The sequence below is a fragment of the Carettochelys insculpta genome, chromosome 1 (assembly GCF_033958435.1).
Source record: "Carettochelys insculpta isolate YL-2023 chromosome 1, ASM3395843v1, whole genome shotgun sequence".
NCBI lineage: Eukaryota > Metazoa > Chordata > Testudines > Carettochelyidae > Carettochelys > Carettochelys insculpta.
Window position 1 is genome coordinate 205,567,632 of NC_134137.1, and position 25,155 is coordinate 205,592,786.

The following is a 25,155-nucleotide window of genomic DNA, read 5'->3' on the forward strand; positions in this document are numbered from 1 at the left end:
CTCGCTGGAGGTTTGCGAGGGAAAATCTCGTGGGTCCACGGCCAGTCCCCCCTGGGATGCTTGAGTCTCCGTCCCCGATCGCGATTGCCCTCGGGGGTACGAGGTAATATGTGGGGATCTCTCCCTGGTAGATTGCCGATGGTGTCCATGCCCCGCGTGGTAGGGACGACCATGGCAGTATAGGCACTGTTCCTGGGAAGGTGACCTTGACCATTCCTTTTGCACGTACCCTGTGTGTCTGGGAGAGGGGGATCGTCGAGACACTGGAGAGAGCGATTTTGCATAATAGTCCAGCGATTCAAATCCCAGGAAGGGCGAGGGTGGTGCCAGCCATGGGGAGGCTGATTGCAGGAAAGGAGAAGGGGGCTCCGGGTAGGCTAGGGGGGGCCCCTGCCTTCTGGTTGGAGTCTGCAACATGAGCGGAGGGCTGTGAGAAAAGAGCTCCACAGCCCTGTCTGGAGAGGGGCTGCAATGCCTCCTCTTGTGTGCAGCCTTCCCCCTCCCTTGAGGAGGTAACTCCGCCCCCTGATGGGCGGGGGATCCCGGCTCCGTCGGCACCGTGCTAGGCACGCTCGAGGGCGGTGCCGCACGTGCGGAGTCCTTCTGCGCCTGCAGGCTACGTGCCTGCGCGCTCTGCACCGCCGGTTCCCCGGGGGTCGGTGCCGCTGCCTGCGGTGCTACTGGTACCGGCGCTTGCTTAGCCGCCGCCCTGCCTGCGGTGCGGGGTGGCTGGCTGATCATTGGAGGCTGAGCCGCTTCCACGTGGCTCTCCGTGCCGCCGCCGATCAGCTGTTGCTGCGGCTGGGGGCTGCTCGCTCCTCCCGTCCCGCTCACTGTTGCTGCCGGCAGGGATCGGGTTGGAGAAACTTTCCTCCGTTTTTGCGCTGATGGAGTGAGGGAGGCAGCTTTCCTTCTAAGGGCCCCGGAGGGTCCCTCCTGCTGCGGCCGCTCCGGCACGTCTGGCTGGAGGGCCTTGTCAAGAAGCAGCAGTTTAATTCTCATCTCCCTGTCTCTCCGTGCTCTGGTCGTTAACTTTGCACAGAAGGCGCATTTTTGTGCCACATGGGACTCCCCCAGGCACCTTATGCATAGACTGTGCCCATCGGACACTGGCATCGCCTCTCGGCAGGACTCACATTTTTTAAAGCCTGAGGAGGACATTGTTGGTGAGTCTTTGAGTTTGTTTGTGGGTACTTAGCACTTCTTTGTGCTGTTTCCCCGTCCGATGGCCTGCCTCCGCAGGAGGGCTGATGGCCCTAGCTCCCGGCCTCCGGCGCTTGTTACTGGGACTGGCTTGAGCTGTCCCTCCGTAGCTTGTTTGTTTTTTTTTTTTTTTTTTTTACAAAATAACAACCGGTTACTTATGGTATCCTAAGAACTGAAAAACTTTAAAGAGAAAACAAATAAAGTCGTTGAATACGCTATGTGGCTTTAGCCTAGTCGGATTCCGTCTGCAGCCGACGGCGGTTGAGAGGAACTGGCGGGGACCGGATCGCGCACATGGCCAGGAGCGCGCCAGGGAGCGGCGCGTGCCGGCGCATGCGCGGTCCGGCAGAAACTGCTTGGAAGATCCGATCTGCGGCGCCGGCCAAGCCGTCACCTATGGTGGAGCACCCACGGGGACACTCGAAGAAGAATTGTGGCCTTTGGCCCTGCCCCGAGGACGCGCGGCTCTGTTGTGAACGTCGCCTGGGAGTTCTGTACTGCTGGTGCTGTTGATGTCGCCCTTGCTCATAACCCCTGTGGTACTGGGGACGTTGTTGCTGGTACTGGTACCGTCCTTGTTGAGGGTAGTACTTTTTCTTTCTGTATGGAGGGGTGTAAATCCCCAGGGTCCTAAGTGTGCCTCTTGAATCTTTACTGGAATGAAGGACTGAGTCAGTTGATTCAGCAAACAGCTTCTGCGAGTCGAAGGGAAGATCGACTATCTTTGCCTGCAGATCCCTCGGTATACCCGAAGTCTGGAGCCAGGACTCCCTTCGCATCACCACTGCCGTAGCTGTGGAACGTGCTGCTGTGTCCGCAACGTCCAGGGCGATCTGAACTCCCGTCCTTGAGACCGCGTAGCCTTCTTGCACGATGGCCTTGAGCACCGGTTTCTTGTCCTCTGGAAGCGAGTCCATGAGGGAGGTTAACCTAGTGTAGTTGTCGAAATTATGGTTCGCTAAATGCGCTGCGTAATTTGCCATTCGCAACAGGAGAGTGGAAGAGGAGTAGACCTTTCTGCCGAACAGCTCTAGCTTCTTGGCATCTTTGTCTGTTCCCCCTGTCTTGAATTGAGATGTCTTTGATCTTTGTTGCGACGACTCCACCACCAAGGAATTTGGTTGTGGGTGGCTGAACAGGAACTCCATGCCCTTCGCCGGCACGAAGTATTTCTTATCCGCTCTCTTGTGGACAGGAGGAATAGTCGCAGGGGTCTGCCATATCGTAGTGGCGGACTCCAAGATTGCTTCATCAATCGGTATTGCTATTTTGGAGGAGGCCGGAGGTCTCAGATTTTTGAGGGGCTTATGGTGTTTCTCTTGCACCTCTGCTGTCTGGATGTCTTGCGTGAAGGCCACCCTCTTAAACAGCTCTTGAAACTGTTTGAGATCATCCGGAGGATGGACATCCCCCGGGGCCGTAGCCTCGTCCGGGGAGGAGAGCGAGGAACCACTGGAGTACGCCTCTCTGGACCCTTCCGGTTCCTGTTGGTGATGGTACACCCTCTCGCTAGAGGCTTGCGAGGGAAAATCTCGGGGATCCATAACCAGTCCCCCCTGAGATACTTGAGTCTCTGTCCCCATTCGCGATTGCCCTCGGGGATACGAGATCGTGTGTGGGGATCTTTCCCCGGTAGATTGCCGGTGATGTCTATGCCCCGCGTGATAGGGGCGACCATGGCAGTATAGGCACTGTTTTTGGGAAGGTGACCTAGACCACTCCCTTGGTGCATACTCTCTGCGTCTGGGGGAGCGAGATCGTCGAGAGATCTGGGACACTGGAGAGTGTGATTTTGGATAGTATTCCAGCGGTTCAAACCCCAGGAAGGGTGAAGGTGGTCCCAGCCAGGGCGAGGCTGGTTGTAAAAATGGAGACGGGGGCTCCGGGTAGGCTAGGGGGGACCCCTGCCTTCTGGTTGGAGTCTGCAGCATAAGCGGAGGGCTGAAAGAAAGCAACTCCGCAGCCCTGTCTGGAGAGGGGCTGCGGTGCCTCGTTTTGTGTGCAGCCTTCCCCCTCCCTTGAGGAGGTAACTCCGCCCCCTGGCGTGTAGGGGATCTCGGCCCTGTCCGCGCCGTGCTCGGCACGCTCATGGGCGGTGCCGCACGGGCGGTGTCCTCCGGTGCCTGCAGGCTGCGTGCCTGCGCACTCTGCACCGCCGGTTCCCCAGGGGTCGGTGCCGCTGCTTGCGGTGCCGCCGCCCTGCCTGCGGTGCGGGGCGGCTGTTTGATTATCGGAGGCTGAGCCGCCTCCACGTGGCTCTCCGTGCCGCCGCCGATCAGCTGTTGCTGCAGCTGGGGGCTGCGTGCTCCTCCCGTCCTGCTCGCTGTTGCTGCCGGCAGGGATCGGGCTGGGGAGGCTTTCCTCCGTTTTTGTGCTGATGGGGTGAGGGAGGCGGCTTTCCTTTTATGGGCCCTGGAGGGTCCCTCCTGCTGCGGCCGCTCCGGCACGTCTGGCTGGAGGGCCTTGTCGAAGAGCAGCATTTTAAGCCGCATCTCCCTGTCCTTCCTTGCTCTGGCTGTTAGTTTTGCACAGAAGGAGCATTTCTGCGTGACATGGGACTCCCCCAGGCACCTTATGCAGAGACTGTGCCCATCAGACGCTGGCATTGCCTCTCGGCAGGACTCACATTTCTTAAATGCTGAAGAGGACATTGTTGGTGAGTCTTTCAGTTGTTAATGGGTACTTAGCACCTTCTCTGTGCTGTTTTTCCCCTTCTCCGATAGCCTGCCGCGGCAGGAGGGCTGATGGCCCTAGGCTCCTGCCCTCCGGTGTTCTGCCTGTTACTGGGACGGGACTGAATGCCGTCCCGCTTGTTGTTTTTTTTTTTTTGAAAAATAACAACTGGCTAACTTGCAGTAGCCTAAGAACTTGAAAACTTTAAAGAAAAAACAGTTAAAACCATTGAATACGCTAACTTGGCCTTAGCCTAGTTCGGATTCCGTCTGCAGCCGACGGCGGTTAAGAGGAACTGGTGGGGACCGGATCGCACAAGTGGCCAGGAGCACGCAAGGGAGCGTCGCGCGCCGGCGCATGCGCGGTCCGGCAGAAACTGCTTGGAAGATCCGATCTGCGGCGCCGGGCGAGCCCGACACCTATTGTGGAGCACCCACGGGGACACTCGAAGAAGAACTAGTATTCTCTTCCTATTTTTAGAAGCCTGTGGTAAAAAGCCCTGTGTGTCCAGGAAAAGAAATTTGTGACTCTGAACCTCCAAGGAGATTTTACAAAAAATCTGAGATCTGAGAATTTCAGATGGTTGGCTGAATGAGCTGAATTATGGGAACAGCAATCAGCCTGTGTCTGTGGAGATTTCACTGGCCTCAGAAGATGCTCACGTAGCTGGATAGAATCCAACCTCACCCTTATTTCAGTTTTGCTTGTTGCACAATCCATTTCTTTGGGATTTTGTTTTGGTTCTTGCAAATTAAACACCATGCATCTAATTTCCACCCACAACAAGCTGAGCCACAAATTACCATAAAGTTAACAGAATCACCATTTCATGTGCAGACTTGCACCGAAAATGGAACACGGAGCTACTGGCCAACTGTTTATCAATGCATTAACATCTACTCTATAAAACATTAAATGCACCATCACACCTTCCTCCCCACATAAATGTTTGTCTTTCTACTTCCAGTGCACTACCCCATTCTCACTTATTCAACCCACTTATAAAGATGCTATTTGAGGCCATTTCACAGATATACGTGAGCCACCATAAAATTTTTAAAAAAGTAAAAGAAAAACAAAACCAGCCCCCACACACAGGCAGTATAAATCTTGCTGCTCAGAGGGAAAGGTAAACAGCCTTATCAACAAAAGGGATGATGATCAAACCTTCCAACACAGCTACAACAATAGTGCAAAATTTCCCATGCCACACACGCATCAATTCCAAAAGATGTGGCTTCAAAAACGACAAGGATTAATCAATTAAAATATGTAGTGCATAGTAAACATCCCTTTAAAAAGGAGTGCCACAAGGCACTGATTTAAGCACTTGTACATCCTGGAAAGGCATACTCTCCTAGCACAGGCCATGATTCAAGAAAAGCTTATCAGCTAATTGCACACAGCACAAGTCTGCATAAACCTCACTACTGACAGCAACCCAGCCCCAGCCTGATAGGCAAAAAGGGATAGCTCAAATACTGGAAGACTTGTCTATGAAATGCTAGTATCAAAAGCTTGTACTGCAGAGCACACCACTTCCAGCAGTCGTCCACCAAAATGAACCATTCCATGGTTTATTAAAATCTTCTTAATTAATTTTTAGTGATTGTGATAATTACCATCATCCTCCAGAGGTTCTCTCTAACATCCTAGATACATTCATTCTCTAATCTTAGCCCTTAGTTCCTATTTTATTATTGATGCTTTATTTCAGTAATTCTTTGCTTCTTTCCCAATATTCATAATTCAAATTCAGTCCTGTAACGTTTCCTCTTAGCATTAGCTTTTTGCACTATACCAATTAATTTCACTGTTCTCAGAAGTCACGTCCTCAGTTGACTTCTCTCTCTTCAATATTTACGTGGGCAAGAAACTTGTTTACTCTCAGTGGCTTAACATTATGCCCATGTCTTACTGATGACACACACATTAAAATTTTTGAATTGGTTAGTAGACCCAGCAGAGATGCAGAAATACCAATTTTAATAAGATGCTTTCACATTTTAATACAAATCACAACTCATTCACAATAAAGGGCTCTCACCAAGTGAACTTTTAGAATGCTGCGCTCAACAAAATGAGTGCAGATTCTTTTTAAATCACAAGGTCTGGTAAATATGTTGCTCTTTCAGTGAACAATAGCAGATACATTATGTTTAATTTTGTACTCTTGATTTTCATTTTTAAACAAAGTGGCTTTTGAACTTTTGGGTACAAATATAATCATGTTTTGCTACCTTATTTTGTTCCTCTACCCTTTTGAATTTCACCCGAGTCTTTGGTTAGTACTTTGATACTAGGCACACCCATGACGTGGACACACAGAAGATGCTCCTACATTACATGTAAGTAATGGGATTTAAGCCCAAACTATATACTATGAAAAACAGATCTCCTCCATTTTGCAATGTCTGGATTTGACAGTGAATTCTAACTGTAGACCTGAGATTGTGCATATTAAAAATTGAAGTATCATGACAGTAAATTGGTTTACACCTGATAAACCACATTGATGATGTGCAATGATACTGGATAAATAATAGAACACCTAGTGAACAGAATGGCGTTTAGCCCCATTACTTCCCCATTTTACTGGCAAAGAACACTGTAATGGGAGCAGTTCCTAAAATGCTATATAAGAATACAATGCTCTTTTGGGGGCCATGCTAAGCTCAGATGTGCAAAAAGATTAAGGGCTTGTCTACACTTGTTCCCAACTTTGAAGGGGGCATGGTAATCAGGGCCACAGGAGATTACTAATGAAGTGCTGTGATGAATATGCAGCACTTCATTAGGCTAATTTTCTGCCATGGCAACTTTGAAGCATCAAACTTCTGAGTGCCAGCATGGTGTAGGAGTAAAGGGACTTTGAAGTAGCACAGGCACTTCCAAGTGCCCGCAGCTACACAGCATGCCAGCACATCAAAGTCTAATGCGTCAAAGTTGCTGCAGGGGAAAATTAGCCTAATGAAGTGCTGTGTATTCACCACAGCACTTCATTAGTAATCTCCCGTGGCCCTGATTACCACGCCCCCTTCGAAGTTGGGGGCAAGCGTAGACCCAGCCTAAGAGTAACAACTGTTGACTCACACCAGCAAGCAGATTTTAATTCTAATCAAGATTTAGGACCTTTCTTTGTAGCAGAGCTAACCAGAGCTGGAAAAGAGTGAATTCTACAGGGAGATTCGAGAACAGACAAGGTTGGGGAGAAAGATTAGGCTCAAATTCATATTTTCTTTTTGTTATTAGAGTTAGTGCGCTGTTCTAGTCCCATATTTTAGTTCCGTAAGTAAAATCCTGTTTATACCTACTCAAAAGAGACTCACTGAACTGAACACCACAGTCAGTCAATCATGTTTCTGAACTGTTTTATTTAATCATCTTAGCCATGTCTACACGGACCTAGAGTATTTCTAGATATTAGATGGTTCTCCATTTGCATACTCACGTGGCTAATTAGCATACTTGTGTGAGATCTCGCTCTCGGCAGAGGAGGCTACCGACAGTAAAGAGGCTCTGTAGACATGTCTCTGCTGGCTAAATCCCCTCTGTCACCAATCCCTTATCCCTGAATTTTCTCTGTGACTATTTTTGTTAATTTTTTTATGGATAAGGCACTGGCGACAGAGTGGGCTTTAGCCAGCAGAGGTACATCTACACAGCCTCTTTACTGCCAGCAGCCCCCTCTGAGGAGAACGAAATGTCGTGCGGCTATACTAATTAGCCACGTGAGTATGCAAATGGCAAACTATATGCAATATCTAGAAAGCTCATTAGCATAGGGCTGCCAACAGCAGTCTTACGTTAGAAAGAAGAAAGGTGACATACTTGATGATGAGATAAGGATCAAAAGGCTTCAAGAAGTTCAGAGAAACAGCCAAAACTGTGAGACATATATCAATGGTCAGAAGGTCTACTGGCCACTAGTCTGAAGACAATAAGCAGACACACAGCATCTGTGCTTAAAAGGACACTGCTACTACTGATGTTAACATTTGCATTTGTGTCCTGTATTTATCCTTGAAGTCTATACCTTTGTTACATGTCTGATAGACCCAACTGCAAGGTTTCCTGGATGGCGTTCCATGTCTTGAAGATCCCAAAGATGATCTAGGACCACTTCTCCTTCTTCTAGGACATATTTCTCTCCTTGGAACTTTGGTTTTTCATACAAAATCCAACTATAATAATGAAATCATTAAGAGAATTGTAACTATTATGCAGACTAGAACTGTGGCTACATGACACTCATGCTAATAAGCTCAGTACACAGCTCCTTCCACAAAGCCAGTTATCACAGTCCCTTCATACACTGTCTGTCTCTATTCATATTCCTGTTGGTAAACCTAAGCTGTGCTTCATTTCTGTATTTAAATAAAACAGGCATTCCTTCCTTTCACTATATAAGCTTCATATAGCTATGTCCCAAACATACATACATAATTTTATATATACATACATTATATTATATTATTTTTTATATATATATATATATATATATATATATATATATATATATATATATATATATATATATAATTGCACTCACTAGAGAGCAATTGACTAACCAGGATGACTAAAAGGCAAAAATTTAACTAGTAACTGAAAAAGCTAAGCAAATTTAACAGTCTACTTTCCTAGCTCCAAACAAATTAACTAAGGCTGATCGTGGATTCCATGAATGATACAACTTTCAACTATCATTATGGAATCCAGTTGTCATTTAAAAAAAAAAAAGCATAAAACATTACAAAATTAACTGGGACAGTCTCCAATTGTGTGAACGTTACTAAAAACTTTATTATGGTGTGGGAGATATGAATGGTATGATGGAGTTACTTCAAAAAGTCTGCGTTCCCAAGCCTATGCTTTATAAAATACTGTGAGCACACGTGTATGACAGATGCTTTTCCCAGCCTTAGCTTTCCAAAGCATCTATTACCTCATTGCACACTACAACTATGCAAATGGATTTAGAAGTATTCATATAGTCTAGCCTACACATTCTTCTGTAACCCACTTCTATGCTTTTTAATGCCATATTTCAAACAGCAGCTGAGCATGTATGTCTTATAGATCATTTTGCAATCACACTTGGTTAATGAAATTAAACCATGAAAACTTAGCTATGGTTACAAAGCAACCTTCGTTCTTCAAGCTGGTTCCCAGAGGAGGAAATATTTACCACACTGCTTTTCTTGTAAATGTCACTATAACTATGAACAAAGAAAAGATTTTCCTGCCTATCAGGTTTGTGTTATAAATAACTTAAGCAAAGATACAAGAAAAATACACACATTTATCTTCTGAAAAGATGCTACATAAACAAAGTATGGATTTCTTACCATCCTCTAATAATGTTAAACAATGTGCCTGTTGGGAAGATCCAGGAAGTGGCATCTGGTAGATCATTGTATAGTTCTTGTTTACTCTTCTCCCCAAGAATGTCATAAATAACTATCTAAAACAATTAGACTCATGTGAACAAGAAGCACTTCAACACATGGGTTAGGTACCTAACTACTGCTTTTTATTAATCACATTCTGATATTTTTATGTATGCTCTGAGCATTCAGCATATTTTCTTCAACTGTAAACTGATGAAATTAAAAAAAAAAAAAAATCAGACAAACTAATTGGCTGTCCTCTCGACTAAAACTGTTTTGCATCTAATCTCACTAGTAGCATGTACAGCATCATAAGCACTCAAATCTGACATAACATGTTTTTTTCAAAATTTTGCTACTCCTTAAAATATTAAGGATGATATAGTCCATATTAACCTACACAGTGGAAAGATCATACTTACTTTTCCTGGTCTTGGATTGCATTTGAGACTTCTCCTATCAGTAAGAGTCTGAAATTAAAATGATGTGGAAAACAACAATTAAAACTACCATATTGGTAAACCATGTACACAAAATTGTTTAATACCAGTTCTCCTTTAAACCAGATTTTAATTAGTGACAACAGCTGATCCTAGCCACACTGTTATACAAATTAGGCCCAAGCAGTTTAATGCAGTGGGGCAAATAAACAATCCTGAAAAAAACCTCAAATGCAAGACAAAGAGATCTTTAATAGAAATCAGAATCACGTGGAACTTTTTCCTCCCACACACACCCTTCCCCAAACTAGGAAAGAGGTATACCACACCACACTAGGCCTCACTTCAAGATATGGCACAGTTACTTGTAAGCACTCTCTTCCCTCTCCCCACATCATCATAAAATTCTACTTCCCTCTTCTCACCTGACCTTGCTTTCAATAAAGCAAAGCAGGAATGCTAATCAGTAGAAAGAGCTTTAATATCTGGTGGTAGCTGAGAGCTGTCTACACTTATGGTTGTGTGTAAGGTACGAATAGCTAAGAGCCACAGTGAAAAGCAGATTGTGTGCACAGTATGGTGGGTAGCTGCATGCAACAGAAAAATGCTCCAGCAGTGAGGAGGCAGCAGAGAAAGGCTCCAGGAGTGGGAAGATTCCAAAGTCTTTTCCAGTTGTCTCCTCAACTGCCAGAGCACTTCCCTGCTGTCGAAGCCTTTTGCTGCTGGGGAGAAAGGCTCCATCAGGGAGGTGGCCAACTTTACACCTCACTTTTAAAAAATGCAGAACAGACATGGGAGGCACTGCTTGGGCATGTAGAGAGCCATGTTGGACATACACCCTAAGATTTGGGTGTTTCTGTACTCTGCTCACATGAGCACTGCCTCCCACCTACACTGCTATTTATACTCATACTGGGTGAGTGTGTGTGTGTGTGCATGCGTGCAATGCCTGAGTTCCACAGACCACTATAAGTTTAGACACAGCCTGAGCTGAAGCCGACAGAAGAATTGAAGGATACACACAACACTGAGCCATACTCTCCAGGAACAATAATATCAGAAGTAGAGTAAATGCTGCAGGATCTCCTTGATTGTTTATGATCTGGCCCCAGTAACACAGTGTGTGTTATTCATAAAGTGCTCTAATGAGAGAGTGTAATTTTTGTAATCATAGGCTTAACTTATACCTTACAATTGAATGAATTTAGATAAGACAGTTATGTTTTTTTTCTTATTAACAAGATAAGTCCAAGTGAGTTCATCATCATTTTAGATATTACTTGCATTGCATGACAACTTACCACTGGAAAAGCTCCCGATTCTGGCAAATTGTTGTCCTGATGCTTATGATCCCTTGGCAATAATCCTTCCTGAAGGAGGCTTCCAAATCGGACTCCTTTCTCACATGAATAATAACTGGCTGTCTGAAAATATTGGTAATACACACTCCTAGAGTAAGGTTTGATGGCTACGTTAGTTTTCGGATGACACGGAGTACAATGTGTGGGATTAGAAAACTGACATGCTTCTTCTAGGAATGGCTCCGATTGCTGTTTAGAACTATGTGGCTCTTTTGAAAATATGAGTGACTTCTGGGAAAGTGAAGCCCTTTCGTGGTCACTCTCTGGAAGCACCGTGTTTGAACTGCCTGCCCACTGGCTACTAATAGAGTCTGCTTTTTGAACATCCACCATGTTTTCTTCATAAGATTCCTCCTCATCCTCCTCACAGAACTGGTTACTAACTTTCAAACGTTCAGAAACTGACTGAAGAAGTGACAAGATGGATGAGGATCGGTTGGTGCTTTCTTTAGAATGGCCTACTGGTGAGACATCAGTAGACAGCATGTCTTCTTGTGGACTGTCATCTTCATATATAGGAGACAAAGAGAAAGGGTAAACTTTACACCGCTTAGCTTCCACGGTTATAAATGACTCTGAGCTGCAGTTATCTATTGTTTCATTTAATCTGCTGTCCCTTTCATAAGCATCGACAGGATCATATTTGCTCTTTACTGTTTCACACATCAAGAGATTTTCAACATTACCCAGAGATAGGTCAGGAGGAGAGACTGAGTGAGCTTGCTCTTTGTCAGTTGAAATGCACTGGTTCTCATCTTTGGGAGAGCTATCATACAATATGGTAATGAAAGAATTGCCTTCCCACTGTTTCTCTTGTGGAGAAAAGGATAAGAAACTTGTCAGTTCCTCTGTATCTCTACTGTTTGGACTCTTCTCTCCAAATTCTTTGTCTCTTTCTAAATTTTGATCCATCAGCAGTGATTTCAGTGTCTCATCTCTATTGGTTAAATCTGAGTGGAAACAAATTTTGCTTTCAACGGTCCTAACAGTTGCAGATGATTCAGATATAACGAACTGCGTGTTTAACCTGTGTTTATCCTGTGGTGTATCACTTGCTTCCTCTGTTATTCCACAGCTTTCTTCACGTTTGTCTTGTGAATATTTTGGGTTAATTTTTTCCTGTACAAACATAGATTCCTTTGCCTTCTTGCAACAATGTTCTGGCTGACCTCTACACGCACAAGTTTCATCTAAACCTGAAAGACTACTTTCATCTTTGGATTTGCTGGGTATATAGGTATATACGTCATACACAAAAGGTGATGAATTAAAATTCAAGGTTGGCACTGACACATGGTCTGGCAAATTTGTATTATTGCACAAATCTTTTAACTGCAATGGTGGCATCCTCTCATCAACCATAACAGTGCCTCCATTTAATACATGTAAAGTCTCCTCGGATGTATTGCTAGCTGTCCAAATACTAGTTTCACCACCCATTTCTTTCACAGCTGTACTATCGTAAACAGTTTTAGAGCATTCATCTTTTACTGCAGGATCAGATTCCAGATTTGTTAAATCATCAGAATGTAGAAGTTCACTTCTTTGCTGTGACAGTACATTATTCGGTACAGTTTCTCCTCCTATGGTCAAATTTATGATGCCTTCGACACTATTTAGAAGTAAAGGAACTGTATAACCTGGGTTTTCACAGTCCCTAGCAACATTCTGGATCAATCCCTCTTCTATTTGGTTTAAAACCAATGCTTCTTTGACTATTTCTTGAGTTTTGGCAGCTAATTTAACATCAGTGTTTTGAGCCTTTGAGAATCCAGTCTTACACTGAGGCATAAAATCTGTAGAAGTGCTCCTACTCTCACTGTTTTCAAACTGATTAAACATCAGTTTTTGTTTTGCTGAGTTAATAACTTCATCAATTATCTCTTTGGCTTTTAGTGCTATTGAACTATGTAGGTCAGTTTTATGGGTAATATAAAAGGATATCTTTTCATCCTGAATATCTGTAGCAACTGTTTCCCTTCCTTTAATTTCAGAGGAGCCACCTGCATAGCTCTCATTAAAATGTTTTAGTGAAGGCTTAGCTGACTGTACCTCTTTTGGTTCCAACTGTATATCTCCAGTTATTTGTTCTTTTAGGATATCCAGCATTATTAAACCATCCTCATTGCCATGTGGCTGACCAACACAAGCTGCTTGTTTTGATCTTATTTCTTCTATGGCCAAGTGTAAAACCGCATCAATGATTTCTTCAGCTTTTTTAAGCAGAGCAGTCTCATAGGATTCAATATGCACTTGCTTTCCCATTTCCGTATCTTCCCATGTTTTCTGAGATTTTGTAAACAGAGAAATGTGATCATTCATTTTAGCTGAGTTTTGCGTCACTGAAGGAATATGGTTACAAAGGTTTGCTTGCTCAGTAGGTGTTCCATGTACATCCTTACTACAACTAGAACTTGTTTCCAAAAGTCCCAAAGGACAGGTAGTTGATGTTATGGATTTGGTTAATGAGGCATCATCAAGCTTGTGGATAGGAGGTACATTTGGAGGTACATAATCTGTCTCACCACTAAATCTAAGCGTGGAGGAAATTTTGCTTTCTTTAATATTGTCACGCTTAATAGGAAAGTTAATTCTGTCCAAGACATCTGCTGTTTCAAGGGCAAAAGGACAAAGCTTGAAGATTTTTTTAGACTTCAAAGTAGGAGATGCAAGTTTGGGAATGCAAACATCTGCTGAGTTCGGAGTAGCATGGTCACTTTCAGCTAAAACGACATCAGATTCTAGGGGAAAAGATGTACTCTTAGCCGTGATGTTTTCAGAGCAAGATGAAATCTGAGTCATACTGACTTCTGCATTTTCGAGAATACGACAAACTGTAGGTGCACTGACACCTTCACTTTCCGAGAAGGACGACACCATGTTAGGTGCATCACCTCCAAGGAAAGCACATTTAGATTCACTGACCTCCTCAGATGTAACCGATATTTTTGCAATGAGGACATTTTCAGAGTTAGAAGCAGGAGGAGGTATTTTGCTCTGGCTGACATCCACAGAATTAAGTATGGCAGGTGCCGTCTTAGACCTACCACTGTTTTCCTGTTTAGCAGAAATCTTCAGCTGATTATTATCTTCAGAATAAGGTGTAGTTACTGAAATAATCTCCAAACCAACATCTTTTTCAAAGACATAAGAAGAATGGCTGATTGAGGCACTCTTTCCAGACTCCAAGGCACAATGAGGAATGTCAAAAAATGTATTTACTTCTGATTTAAGAGGAGGAGGGGAAAGCTTAGAGAAGCAGATATCTTTCTGCTGAGGGGGAGGAGCAGAAATATTAGTCATACTGGCATTCACAGTTTCAGGAAGAGCAGGAGCAATATCATCTACCTCATTACCTCTCCTTTCATGGCTTTCAGAAGTAGACTTTACCCCGTTACCCTCCGTGGATAAATCTGATGTTTTGGCTAACAAGACTTCATCATTTTTAAAGACAGGAGTAATAACGTTGGGCACACAGGCAGAAACTACATTGTTGGGGAGGCTCATCTTTTCAGATTTAACAGGCTTGCTATTTTCATATGTCTGGTCAGGGAAAGAAATGTTGCATTTAACATCTTTTAAGTTGGCTGTTTTTTGGGTCATACTTTTATCTTCAGCTGCAAGGATAAAGGGAGGAATATAAGCCAAGCTGACATCCTCAGCTTCAAGGACTGTAGTAGAAGTCACAGCAATATTGACAGGTATTATAGCTTTGCTACAGCTGGCATCTTCAGATTCTAAGCTAGGAGGTGGCATATGGGGCTTCACACTTCCACATTCTAGGGCTGATGGAGATGTGTTGGCAACATTTACCTCTGTAAACTTAGATTCAAGAGAAGGTACAGAAGTATCCTCTGTGTTGATATCCTCAGATTCATTCCCAAAAATTACTAAGGGATCATTTTGGACATGCATTGTTTCTCCTAACTCACTGAACTCTTTAATACCTGGACTATTTACAATGTCTATTCCACTGTTTTGAACAGTTTTGGCAGATGGCACTGAAGTAGATAGATTATGCATTAACATCAATTCATTAACTCCACAACATTGTAAGTCTTTCACAGCCTCTGACAGCTTTTCAGTAGATCTTTCTTGATTTAAAGGAAAATGATCATGCTCTGTTTCTTGCCCCCTTTTTTCAACTGCCACATTATTTTGTGACTCATCCATCCTGGGATCACTGTCTTTATTTGCATTTTCTGTATCTTCACCTGCCTGAAGTTGAAATGCAGTGTTGCTAGAATGAGTCCTCCGGACATCTAACTGTAGCTCCAACTGATTATCAATATAACTATTACAGACATACTCTTCCTCTATCAATGGTAGTTCTTTTTCAACTGCCCCTCTTTTTGTTTTGGATGAACACTCACAATCATTTTGCATCATCTTCTTAGAGCCTTCATTAGAAACTTGAACACAAGAACTTATAGCTTTATCAAAACTAGAAATGTCATCGTCTGATTGAAACTGAGTTCCTTCCGATGTTCCTTCCCCGTTTCCAGCCAATCTGTTATTTCCAAAATCTGTTTTAAGAGAATCCATAATCTGGTAACTGAAACTAGTGGAGATTTCACTGTTGTCTCTGGCTGGTGATACTAAGTCTAGCACATGAGTTCTATTAACTTCTGCTGTATCAGAAATTAGTGCATGATTTAAGGAAACTGACAAATCTAGTTCTCCAATCTGATTTCTGTTGGCATTTGTTTGAGTGGATATGACAGAGGTATTTGCAGCTGTTCCATTTTCACTGCCATCCATATTGTCCTTAGTGACATCAGCTTTTTTCAGTTCCATTTTAACTGCGGAGAGGTTTGTTTTTACATTTTCCTTGTCACCTTTAGCACCCTTTTTTTGATTCTCTTTTGCCAGGTGTCCTGTAATTGCTATTCTTGCATCAGAAGGTGAATTTGGAAGGAGAGCAGATTGGACTTCTCCATTTCCAACCACAAAAATATTTTTGTCTTCAATGTTTTCTTCTCTTAGTGCCTCCTCTGTCTGTTTCTTAAGTAGTTGCTTAATCCGTACAGAACCCCGATATGTTGCGTAAGTAATTGCTGGTGCATCTGGCTTACATTCCATCTGCCTGTAACAAGAAACATTATTTTAGTGCAGTAGAATCTGGACACAACCTTTGCTGTGATTGATCGACAGTTAGCTTGCTGGTTTAGAACATAAGAACGTTTAAATGGGTCAGACCAAAGGCCCATCCTTCCAACAGAAGCCAATGCCTGATGCCCCAGAGGGAGTGAACAGAACAGGTAATCGTGAAAGTGATCCCTCTTCGGAAACCCATTTCCAGTCTCTGACAAACAGAAGCTAGGGACACCATTCCTACCTCTCCTGGCTAATATCCATTGATGGACCTAACCTCCATTAATTTATCTTATTTGTTTTTTGAACCATGTTAAACTCTTGGTCTTCACAACCTCCTCTGGCAAGGATCTCCACAGGCCTACCATGCACCGTGTGAAGAACAGTTCCTTTTGTTAGTTTTAAACCTGCTACCAATTAATTTCATTTGGTGACCCCTAGTTCTTATGTTATGGGAACTTTAACTTCTCCATCACTTTTTCCACACCAGTCATGATTTTGTATACCTCTGTCATATCCTCCTTTAGTCTACTCTTTTCTAAGTCCCAGTCTTTTTAATCTTTCTTCATATGGCACCTGTTCCAAAACCCTAATCATTTTGTTTCCCCTTTTCTGAACCTTTTCCAATGCCAATATATCATTTTTGAGTTTAGACAACCACATCGGTATGCAATATGCAAGATGTGGGTGCACCATGGATTTATATAGAAACAATAACATCTTCTCTGTCTTATTCTCTATCCTTTTTTAAAATGATTCCTAGCATTCTGTTTGCCTTTTTGACTGCTGCAGCACATCGTCGATAGTTCTCGGAAAACATCCACTCAATGACACAAAGCTCTCTCTCGAGTGGTTATAGCTAAATTAGTCCCCATCATTTTGTATGTGCAGTTGGGATTATTTTTTTCCAACGTGCATTACTTTACATTTATCAACATTAAAATGCACTTGCCATTTTGTTCCCCAATCACTTAGTTTTGAGTGTGAAGTTATTCACAATCTGCTTTGTTCTCAACTAAACAGTTCAGTATCATCAGCAAATTTTTCCACCTCACTGTTTACCCCTTTTTCCAGATCATTTAGAAATAAGTTGAACAGGATTGGGCTCAGTACAGACCCTTGCAAGACACCACTAGCTACCTCTCTCCGAAAACTTACATTTTATTCCTATCCTTTCTTTCCTGTCTTTTAACCAGTTTTCAATCCATGATAGGACCTTCCCTGTAATCGCGTGACATTTGGAGAATAATAGAAAACTATTTTTATAAAAATTGCAGAATCTAATAGTGCTATAAATACACCATGAGCTTTCCTTGCACTAGGATAACAGAATCACTGTAAATAGGTACCCCTAGAAACACAAATGTTTTCTTAGACAGTAACACCAGAGAGAGTAGTTAATGGGCCAATTTAAAACAATAAGCAACTTAACCATAAATCGATGGTAGTGGACAGACACTGTACTTTAGTGCCATTTGCCAAAACTTAAATCCTCTAATCTAAGGACAGCAAAACAAACAAACAAACCCCCCATAAAAAAAAAAGGCTGCAACATGAAACTACTGAGCTGGAATTCATATTCAAATCTGACACTATCAGAATAATAGGTCAGAACAGGGACTTGGAATGGCTTGCTCATTACCATAAGTTTCCATTTTAGGTATACTCACCTTTTTATCCACATCCACCCTGATATCAGTGAATCCCCAATGTCTGGTTCTTTTTCTCTCTCTTCATGCAGCTGATAAAGTGAATTGCAGCTCACGCAATCTTATTCCATAATAATGTTAGTCTTTAAGGCTACATCTACACAGCAGTGTTATTTTGAAATAATCCATTCCAGAACAGCTATTCCAAAATAACACTGCTACATACAAGAATGCATGTCTGGACACAGTGCATACTTTGAAAGGGTGCCATTAGGGCTTATTTTGAAATAGCGTTTTTCCATGTCATAACCATGCCAATTTCAAAGTACCTATTTCCAAATAGATGTTATTCCTCCTGTAATGAGGCTCACAGAATTTCAAAAAATGCACCCGCTGTTTCAAATTTATTTTGATATAGTGTGTGCATAGTGTAGATGTGCACAAAATTAGTTCAAAATAACAACTTTCATTTTGGAATAACTTTGCTATGTGGCTGTAGCCTAAGGTGCCACCACACTGCTACCTCTGAAAACTATAGGTCTGGTTCTACATGTGCCCCTTCCTTTCAGAAGGGGCATGTTAATGAGCGGGTTTGAAAGATGCTAATGAGGTGCTGCAATGAACATCACAGATAGGAAGAAGGGCTTTTGAAAACTGGAGGTGGGGGAAGTGTCCTTTCGTAAGGTCCCATCTCCATGGGCGGCGCGCAATTCGAAAAGCCACACTTTCGAATAGCTGTGGCTGCCATTATGCAAATGAGGGGCTGCATATTCATTGCAGCACCTCATTAGCATCTTTTGAACCCGCTCATTAACATGCCCCTTTCCAAAGAAAGGGGCATGTGTAGACCCAGCCTAACTGTTGATTGAGATTTCAAAAAGCAATATTAACATTCAGATGAATCTTGTATAAAATATCATCATTGTGGAGAAATCTCTTTATAGTTTATCATAAACTGCTTAATAGACAAATTGCATTAAATGTTTGGGAAATAGAAGGCTATTTCAAAAGCCTACTGTTAACCCAGGACAGTATAAAGGACTCTTAGTCCTGATCCTGTTTATTGGATATCTGCTTGGGTGTTCGTGGAGAAAGCTGCAATCCATAAGAAATGGGATGGTCTAGTGCTCCTTTAACAGACATTGACTTAATAGCTCAGATCAGCTCAAGGTAGGGCTAGGCAATACTTTTTGATAGGGGGCCACTCCAAAATTTTAGAAAGCAATCAATGTTCACACTCTTTACAGAGAGGATGCAGGGTCTGGGATGGAGGTTGGATGCAGACCAGAGGTCATGGTAGAGGGCTGGGATGCAAGAGAGAGAGAGAGAGAGAGAGAGTGTGTGTGTGTGTGTGTCGGGGGATGGGGTAGAGGGAGTTGGGGTGATGGAGAGGTTGTGTCATCTGGGGCAGGGGTTTGGAAGACAGGGTCTGGGAGAGAATATGGGTGCAGGAGAGGATTCTGGCCTGGGAAGGGGTACAGAAGGGTGTTGTGACCTGGAGGATGGAGGATGTAGAGGCTTTTGGTGGTGACTGGTGGCAAAGAATTGGAGCAGGGAGGGACTGGGGTGCCAGAAGCAAGCTCTGGACATCAGGTGCTCACCTAGGCAACTCCCAGCCAGCAGCCCTGCTGGATACTGAGGCAGGCTCCCTGCCTGCTGTAGCCCCAGACAGATGAAAACTGCTGCCTGCTCCATGTGGCTCTCTGCTCTAGGTGCTGGGGGGCAGGGGTGAGGTGTGGAGAGGGTAGGGTCCAGAGAAGATTACTACATGGAGCAGGAAGTCACTTCTGCTGTGCGCGTGCGGGTGCCAGTGGGGCAGCCTGCTGTCTGGATCAAGTGGCTTGGTGGGCCATGTCCAGCTCATGGGCCATATCTTGCCTGGTTTGGGGAGAGGAAGCCTAAATTAAAAGGACTAAATTTAAAAAAAAAAAAAATTTTTTTGCAACTACAAAGCTCACCGTCTTTATTTCAAATCTAACCTTAGAACTGTACCCATGTCTGTAGCTATATCGATCTTTTAACAAAAACTCATACTTCTATGTTTTAATACATTTTAAAACAAAAAAGCAGTAAAGTAGCATTTTAAAGACTAACAAAATAATTTATTAGGCGAGCTTTCGTGGGACAGACCCGCTTCACACCATAGCCATAATAGAACAGACTCAATATTTAAGAGAGAACCAAAAATAGTAATCAAAGCTGACAAATCAGAAGAAAAAGTATCAAGGTGAGCAAATCAGAGAGCAGAGGGGCAGGTCAGGGGGAAGTCAGGAATTAGAGTAAGCCAAGTATGCAAAACAGCCCCTATAGCGTCCCAGAAAATTTGCATCCATTCTTCATGATCTTCAGCAATATATACTCATATTTTCACATTGTTTATATGGTACTTAGTTCCCAGTTGTATAAACTTATCAGCAGATGAATAGTTTCACTGTATTTAATGGGGGTGGGGAAGCTGGGGTGTATGGAGTGTCCAGTGAGGGGCAGCACCTCTGATATGGGGGACTTGTCGTGTCTCTTCAGAGGCAGTTCGTGCAACTTTGGTCCCCACCTGGCACTCAGCTCTCACCTGTGGCTCCAACAAGCTGTAGCATGTGCAGCGGCCACACCCCGATAAACCACTTCGACAGGGGGGCTCAACCAGGTGAGGATAGCCAACAGGTCTGAAACATTTGGTGACATAGGGTCGTGCCTATCCCAGCACGCAAAGTTGGCTCTCGTGGACTGGACGGATGAGATCAACAGTGAGATCCAACAACTAGGAAGGTGGCTCTGCAACGCTCTGTGGAGAATGAACAGCATGACAAGGCACCGAAGACAGCGTGGCCATCCACTGCACCCTAGGGAATCTCCAGCCATGACAAGTTTTCATACCACTGGAACCAGGCTTCTGAGGCCAACGAGTGGAACTACCTCTGTGCAATGGCTTTTTCACCTTAAATATTCTCCCACACTGGTTCTTTGCGTATTCTCATCTCTCAGATCAGTCTGCTTTATTAGTCTACATCTTCTGTTTACTTCAAAGTCCTGTGGCGATGGGGGAGGGGCAAAGCAACAGGTGGAGGTGACCACTGGGAGTCGTAGTTCCACACCTGCATGGAGGTGGCTCGTGGACTTTGGTCGCTTGCCTCAGGCCCCAGGACAACAGAGGAGTTTGACAACATCCCAGGAGACTGAGCAGGCCTTTTTAGGAGCAGCACTGCTCACCCTCAAATGAGGGAAGGGACTAGAAAAGGTGTCCCAAAAATTGCTTGTCCTAACCAAACCCAGCCAACATGCAGCAGCTGGTTGTTTTACCCTCACAGTGGTTCAAAAACAGTGAAAAGAAAGGAGAACAACAAGAAGTCTTGTGGCACCTATAGACTAACGGATATTTTGAAGCATAAGCTTTCATGGGCAAAGACACACTTCATCAGATGCATGAAACCACCCCCCCGCAACTCATGCATCTGATGAAGCAGGTCTTTGCCCACGAAAGCTTATGCTCCAAAATATCCGTTAGTCTATAAGGTGCCACAAGACTTCTTGTTGTTCTCAAAGCTACAGACTAACACGGCTACCTCTCCGGTAAGTGAAAAGATAGATATCTGAGCATGGAACGTTCGCACCCTCTTGGACAGGGAGAACACTATGAGGCCTGAGAGAAGAAAAGCCCTCATAGCAAGAGAACTTGCATGTTATAACATTGACATAGCTGCCCTAAACGAGACCAGACTTGCAGAGGAAGGATCCATCTGTGAACTGAAAGGAGGTTACCTCTTCTGGAAAGGTAGGCCAGCAAACAAAGACAGAATCCATGAAGTGGGACTTGCCATCAAGACATCACTTTTGTGCCAGCTTTCTGACCTACCAACTTGCATCAATGAGCGTTTGATCAAGCTCTGCTTCCCCCTCAACCTCTCTTGCCACATTACGGTCCTCAGCACTTATGCCCCCACTCTGACCAGCAGTGATGAAGTAAAAGAGTTTTTACAAGGACCTTGACTGTCTTGCAAAAGCAACTCCTTCTAGTGACAAGCTTCTCCTTTTGGGTGACTTCAACGCCAGAGTCAGTAAGGACTGTAGGAACTGGAAAAGGGTGCTGGGGCATCACAGCATTGGTAACATGAATGCCAATGGCCTTCTTCTGCTGAGCTTGTGTTCAGAAAATGACCTGACAATTAACAACACTCTCTTCAGGCAGGCCAATAAATACAAGACCACATGGATGCACCCAAGATCAAAACAGTGGCACCTGATTGACTAAGTCATCAGTCGCAGTTGTGACATATATGATGTTAAGAGCACCAGGGTCATCTGGGGAGCTGAGCCCTGGACTGATCATAGACTCATCAGATCTGTCCTTATGCTGCACATCATACCACTGCGGTGCAAGAAGCTCAAGGTTGTCAGACCCTCTAACAACATTGGAAAGCTGCAACATATTGGTCATCATGAGCAATTCACAGCCCACCTTGATGACATTCTGACTTCCCATGGACCTCTGACTGGAGATCCTGCACAAAAGTGGGACCAGTTTAAAACCCTGGTGTGGAGTCAGCCAAGTCGACACTAGGACTAAATAGGGGGGTTAACCAACACTGGTCTGATGAAAATCACGAAACCATCATGAAGACCTTAGAGTAAAAACAGAAGGAACTTCTGTTATGGCAAAACGATCAGTCGTCAATCTCCAAACATGACTGTTTGAAGCACCTTCAGAGCCAGGTGCAAACGGCACTTCACAAAATGCAAGATGAGCGGTGGGAGAGAAAAGCTGATGAAGTCCAACACTACACTGACACCAAGAACTCCAAGATGTTCTTCAGTGCTATCAAAGCTGTATATGGACCTTCAAAGCCAAGTACTGCACCTCTCCTGTCTGCAGATGGCACGGCCTTCCTGAGGGAGAAGAGCAGCATCAATGACAGGTGGAGAGAGCACTTCAGCAACCTTCTCAACAGGCCCTCCATTGTCAAAGCTTCAGCCCTAGACCTGATCCCTCAGAGACCCACGATAGACAGTCTTGACCTGCCCCCTACAATGGATGAGGTCAAAAAGGCAATCAGCCAGACCAGCTCTGGCAAAGCCCCTGGGATGGACAGGATCCCTGCTGCAATTTTCAAGGTAGTAGGACCAGTGTCACTTGAAGCCTTTCACAGCACTTTGATCAGCATCTGGGAAGAAGACGACATGCCCAAAGACTTTAGAGATGCCACAATCATCTCACTCTTCAAGAACAAGGGCAACAAAGCTGACTGTGGAAATTACCAGGGCATCTCCCTTCTCTGTACTGCTGGGAAGATCTTGGCTTGAGTCATCCTCAACCGTCTGATTACCAGCATCTCAGAGGAGAACCTACCAGAGGCACAGTGTGGTTTCTGCCCAGACCGCAGCACCACTGACATGATCTTTGCTGTTCATCAGGTCCAGGAAAAGTACATAGAGCAGAACTCGGATCTACATACCACCTTCATAGATCTGACCAAGGCGTTTGACACCGTAAACAGAGAAACCCTGTGGATTTTCCTGTAAACATTTGGCTGCCCAAGATTCATTAACCTCATACGCCTGTTTCACAATGACATGACTGGCTTTGTTCTTTCGAAAGGTGAGTCCTCAGATCCATTTGAGATATCTGGTGGGGTGACGCAAGGGTGTGTGCTGGCCCCAGTGTTATCCAACCTCTTTTTCCACGTGCGACCTCAGCCATGCTGTTAGGGACCTGGACCATGGAATGTACATAAAGTACAGGTTTGATGAGTCACTTTTCAAACTTCTTCATTTGAATCCTAAAACCAAGATGCTTGAGGCTCATCCTTGAAGCCCTTTTTGCTGATGACTGTGCACTTATGGCACACAAGAAATCTGATTTCCAGCTTATCATCAACAAGTTTGCTGAAGCCACTCGTCTCTTTGGTTTGACCATCAGCCTAGGAAAGACCGAGGTACTGTTTCAGCCTCCTCCAAGATCTGCTGATCTCCCTGCTTCAATCTCTATTGAAGGAACAGAGTTAAAAACAATGGACGAGTTCAAGTACCTTGGCAGCGTGCTAGCCAATGATGGCTCCCTTGACAAAGAAATCAATGCCAGAATCTGCAAGGCCAACCAGGCACTAGGAGGTCAGAGCACGAATGTTGAATCAGCACAATATCCAACAGTCCACTAAACTGAAAGTGTACAAGGCTGTAGTCCTGACCAGTCTCTTGTATGGATGGACATGGACCATGTACAGAAAACATGTGAAACTGCGGGAGCGCTTCCACACATGCAGCCTGAGGTCAATACTGCACATTCGATGGCAGAAGAGTCACAAACCTGGAAGTCCTGGACAGAGCAGGAACCACAAGCACTGAAGCCATGATTCTGAAAGCCCAACTTTGCTGGACAGGGCACGTCATATGAATGGAAGAGTCAAGAATCCCTAAGCAACTCCTCTATGGTGAGCTCTCCCAGGACAAAAGGAATCAAGGTGGGCCTCACAAGAGGTACACAGACTGCATGAAGGCCAACACTGTTCATGCTGGATTAAAGCCAAAGCAGCTAGAGCAGCATGCAGAAAACCCAACAGGCTGGTGTGCTCTCATACGACATGCATATGACAATTTCAAAGAGCAGCAATGCATATGCCTGATTGATGCTCGTGCGAGGAGGAAGGCAACAGCAGCAGCCACACCAACAGAGCCAGGACAATTCCCTTGCCCCTACTGTGAATTCCCATGCCATTCAAGGCTTGGGCTCCTCTGCCACATGTGACACCACAACCGATGAGCCTGTGCAAACTCAAGACATTATTGGTAGACATGACGGACTACCAAGACTCAATGGGGCTACTTATGTGGATGGAGTGACTCGTGCATGTGTGTTTATAGGGTCAGAACTAAAATATGCCTTGAATTTTTGAAGTTTTATATATGGCATTATCTGACAAGCTTGTTATACAATTATCAAATAAGTTCCCCCTAAGGGGTGCAGCCACACAGCTTCCCATTAAGTCCCACGTAAGGGCTATTAAGCACATACAAGGGCTCATGCCTGCAGCCGGGCATTCTTTCCCTGCCTGCCCGAGTGCACAACTGCCACAGCTGTGCACCTCTCCCCACCAGCACCAGCATGAAGCCACCCATGTAAGCTCAAGCTCCACCTCCCAGCCCCACCTTGACCTTCCCCGGAGCCCCTTCCTGCACCTTCATCCCTGGCCCCAACCCAAAACCCATATCACCCCCAAACCTCTTCCCAGAGCTGAAGCCTCTTCCTATATCCCAAATCTCTCATCCCAAGCCCCACCCTAGAGCCTCCACCCCCATCCAGAGCCCTCGCACTCCTGCCTCCCAATCCTCTGCCCTAACCCTGAGCCCCTTC

General features: G+C 44.5%; 1 protein-coding gene across 2 annotated transcripts in view; it reads right to left on the minus strand.

The window, feature by feature from the left end:
• The window catches only part of CRYBG3 (crystallin beta-gamma domain containing 3), a 175,737-nt gene that overhangs the window by 84,139 nt on the left and 66,443 nt on the right, over positions 1-25,155 (minus strand). For both annotated transcript variants that reach the window (XR_012646076.1, XM_074998308.1), the window contains exons 4-7: positions 11,011-16,156; positions 9,692-9,739; positions 9,228-9,343; positions 7,916-8,063 (exon numbers count right to left, since the gene is read on the minus strand). Coding sequence is in view for 1 of the 2 variants with exons in the window: in XM_074998308.1 (XP_074854409.1) it covers positions 7,916-8,063; positions 9,228-9,343; positions 9,692-9,739; positions 11,011-16,156 (5,458 nt within the window). In the remaining variant the exon portion in view is untranslated. The remainder of the gene's footprint in view (positions 1-7,915; positions 8,064-9,227; positions 9,344-9,691; positions 9,740-11,010; positions 16,157-25,155) is intronic.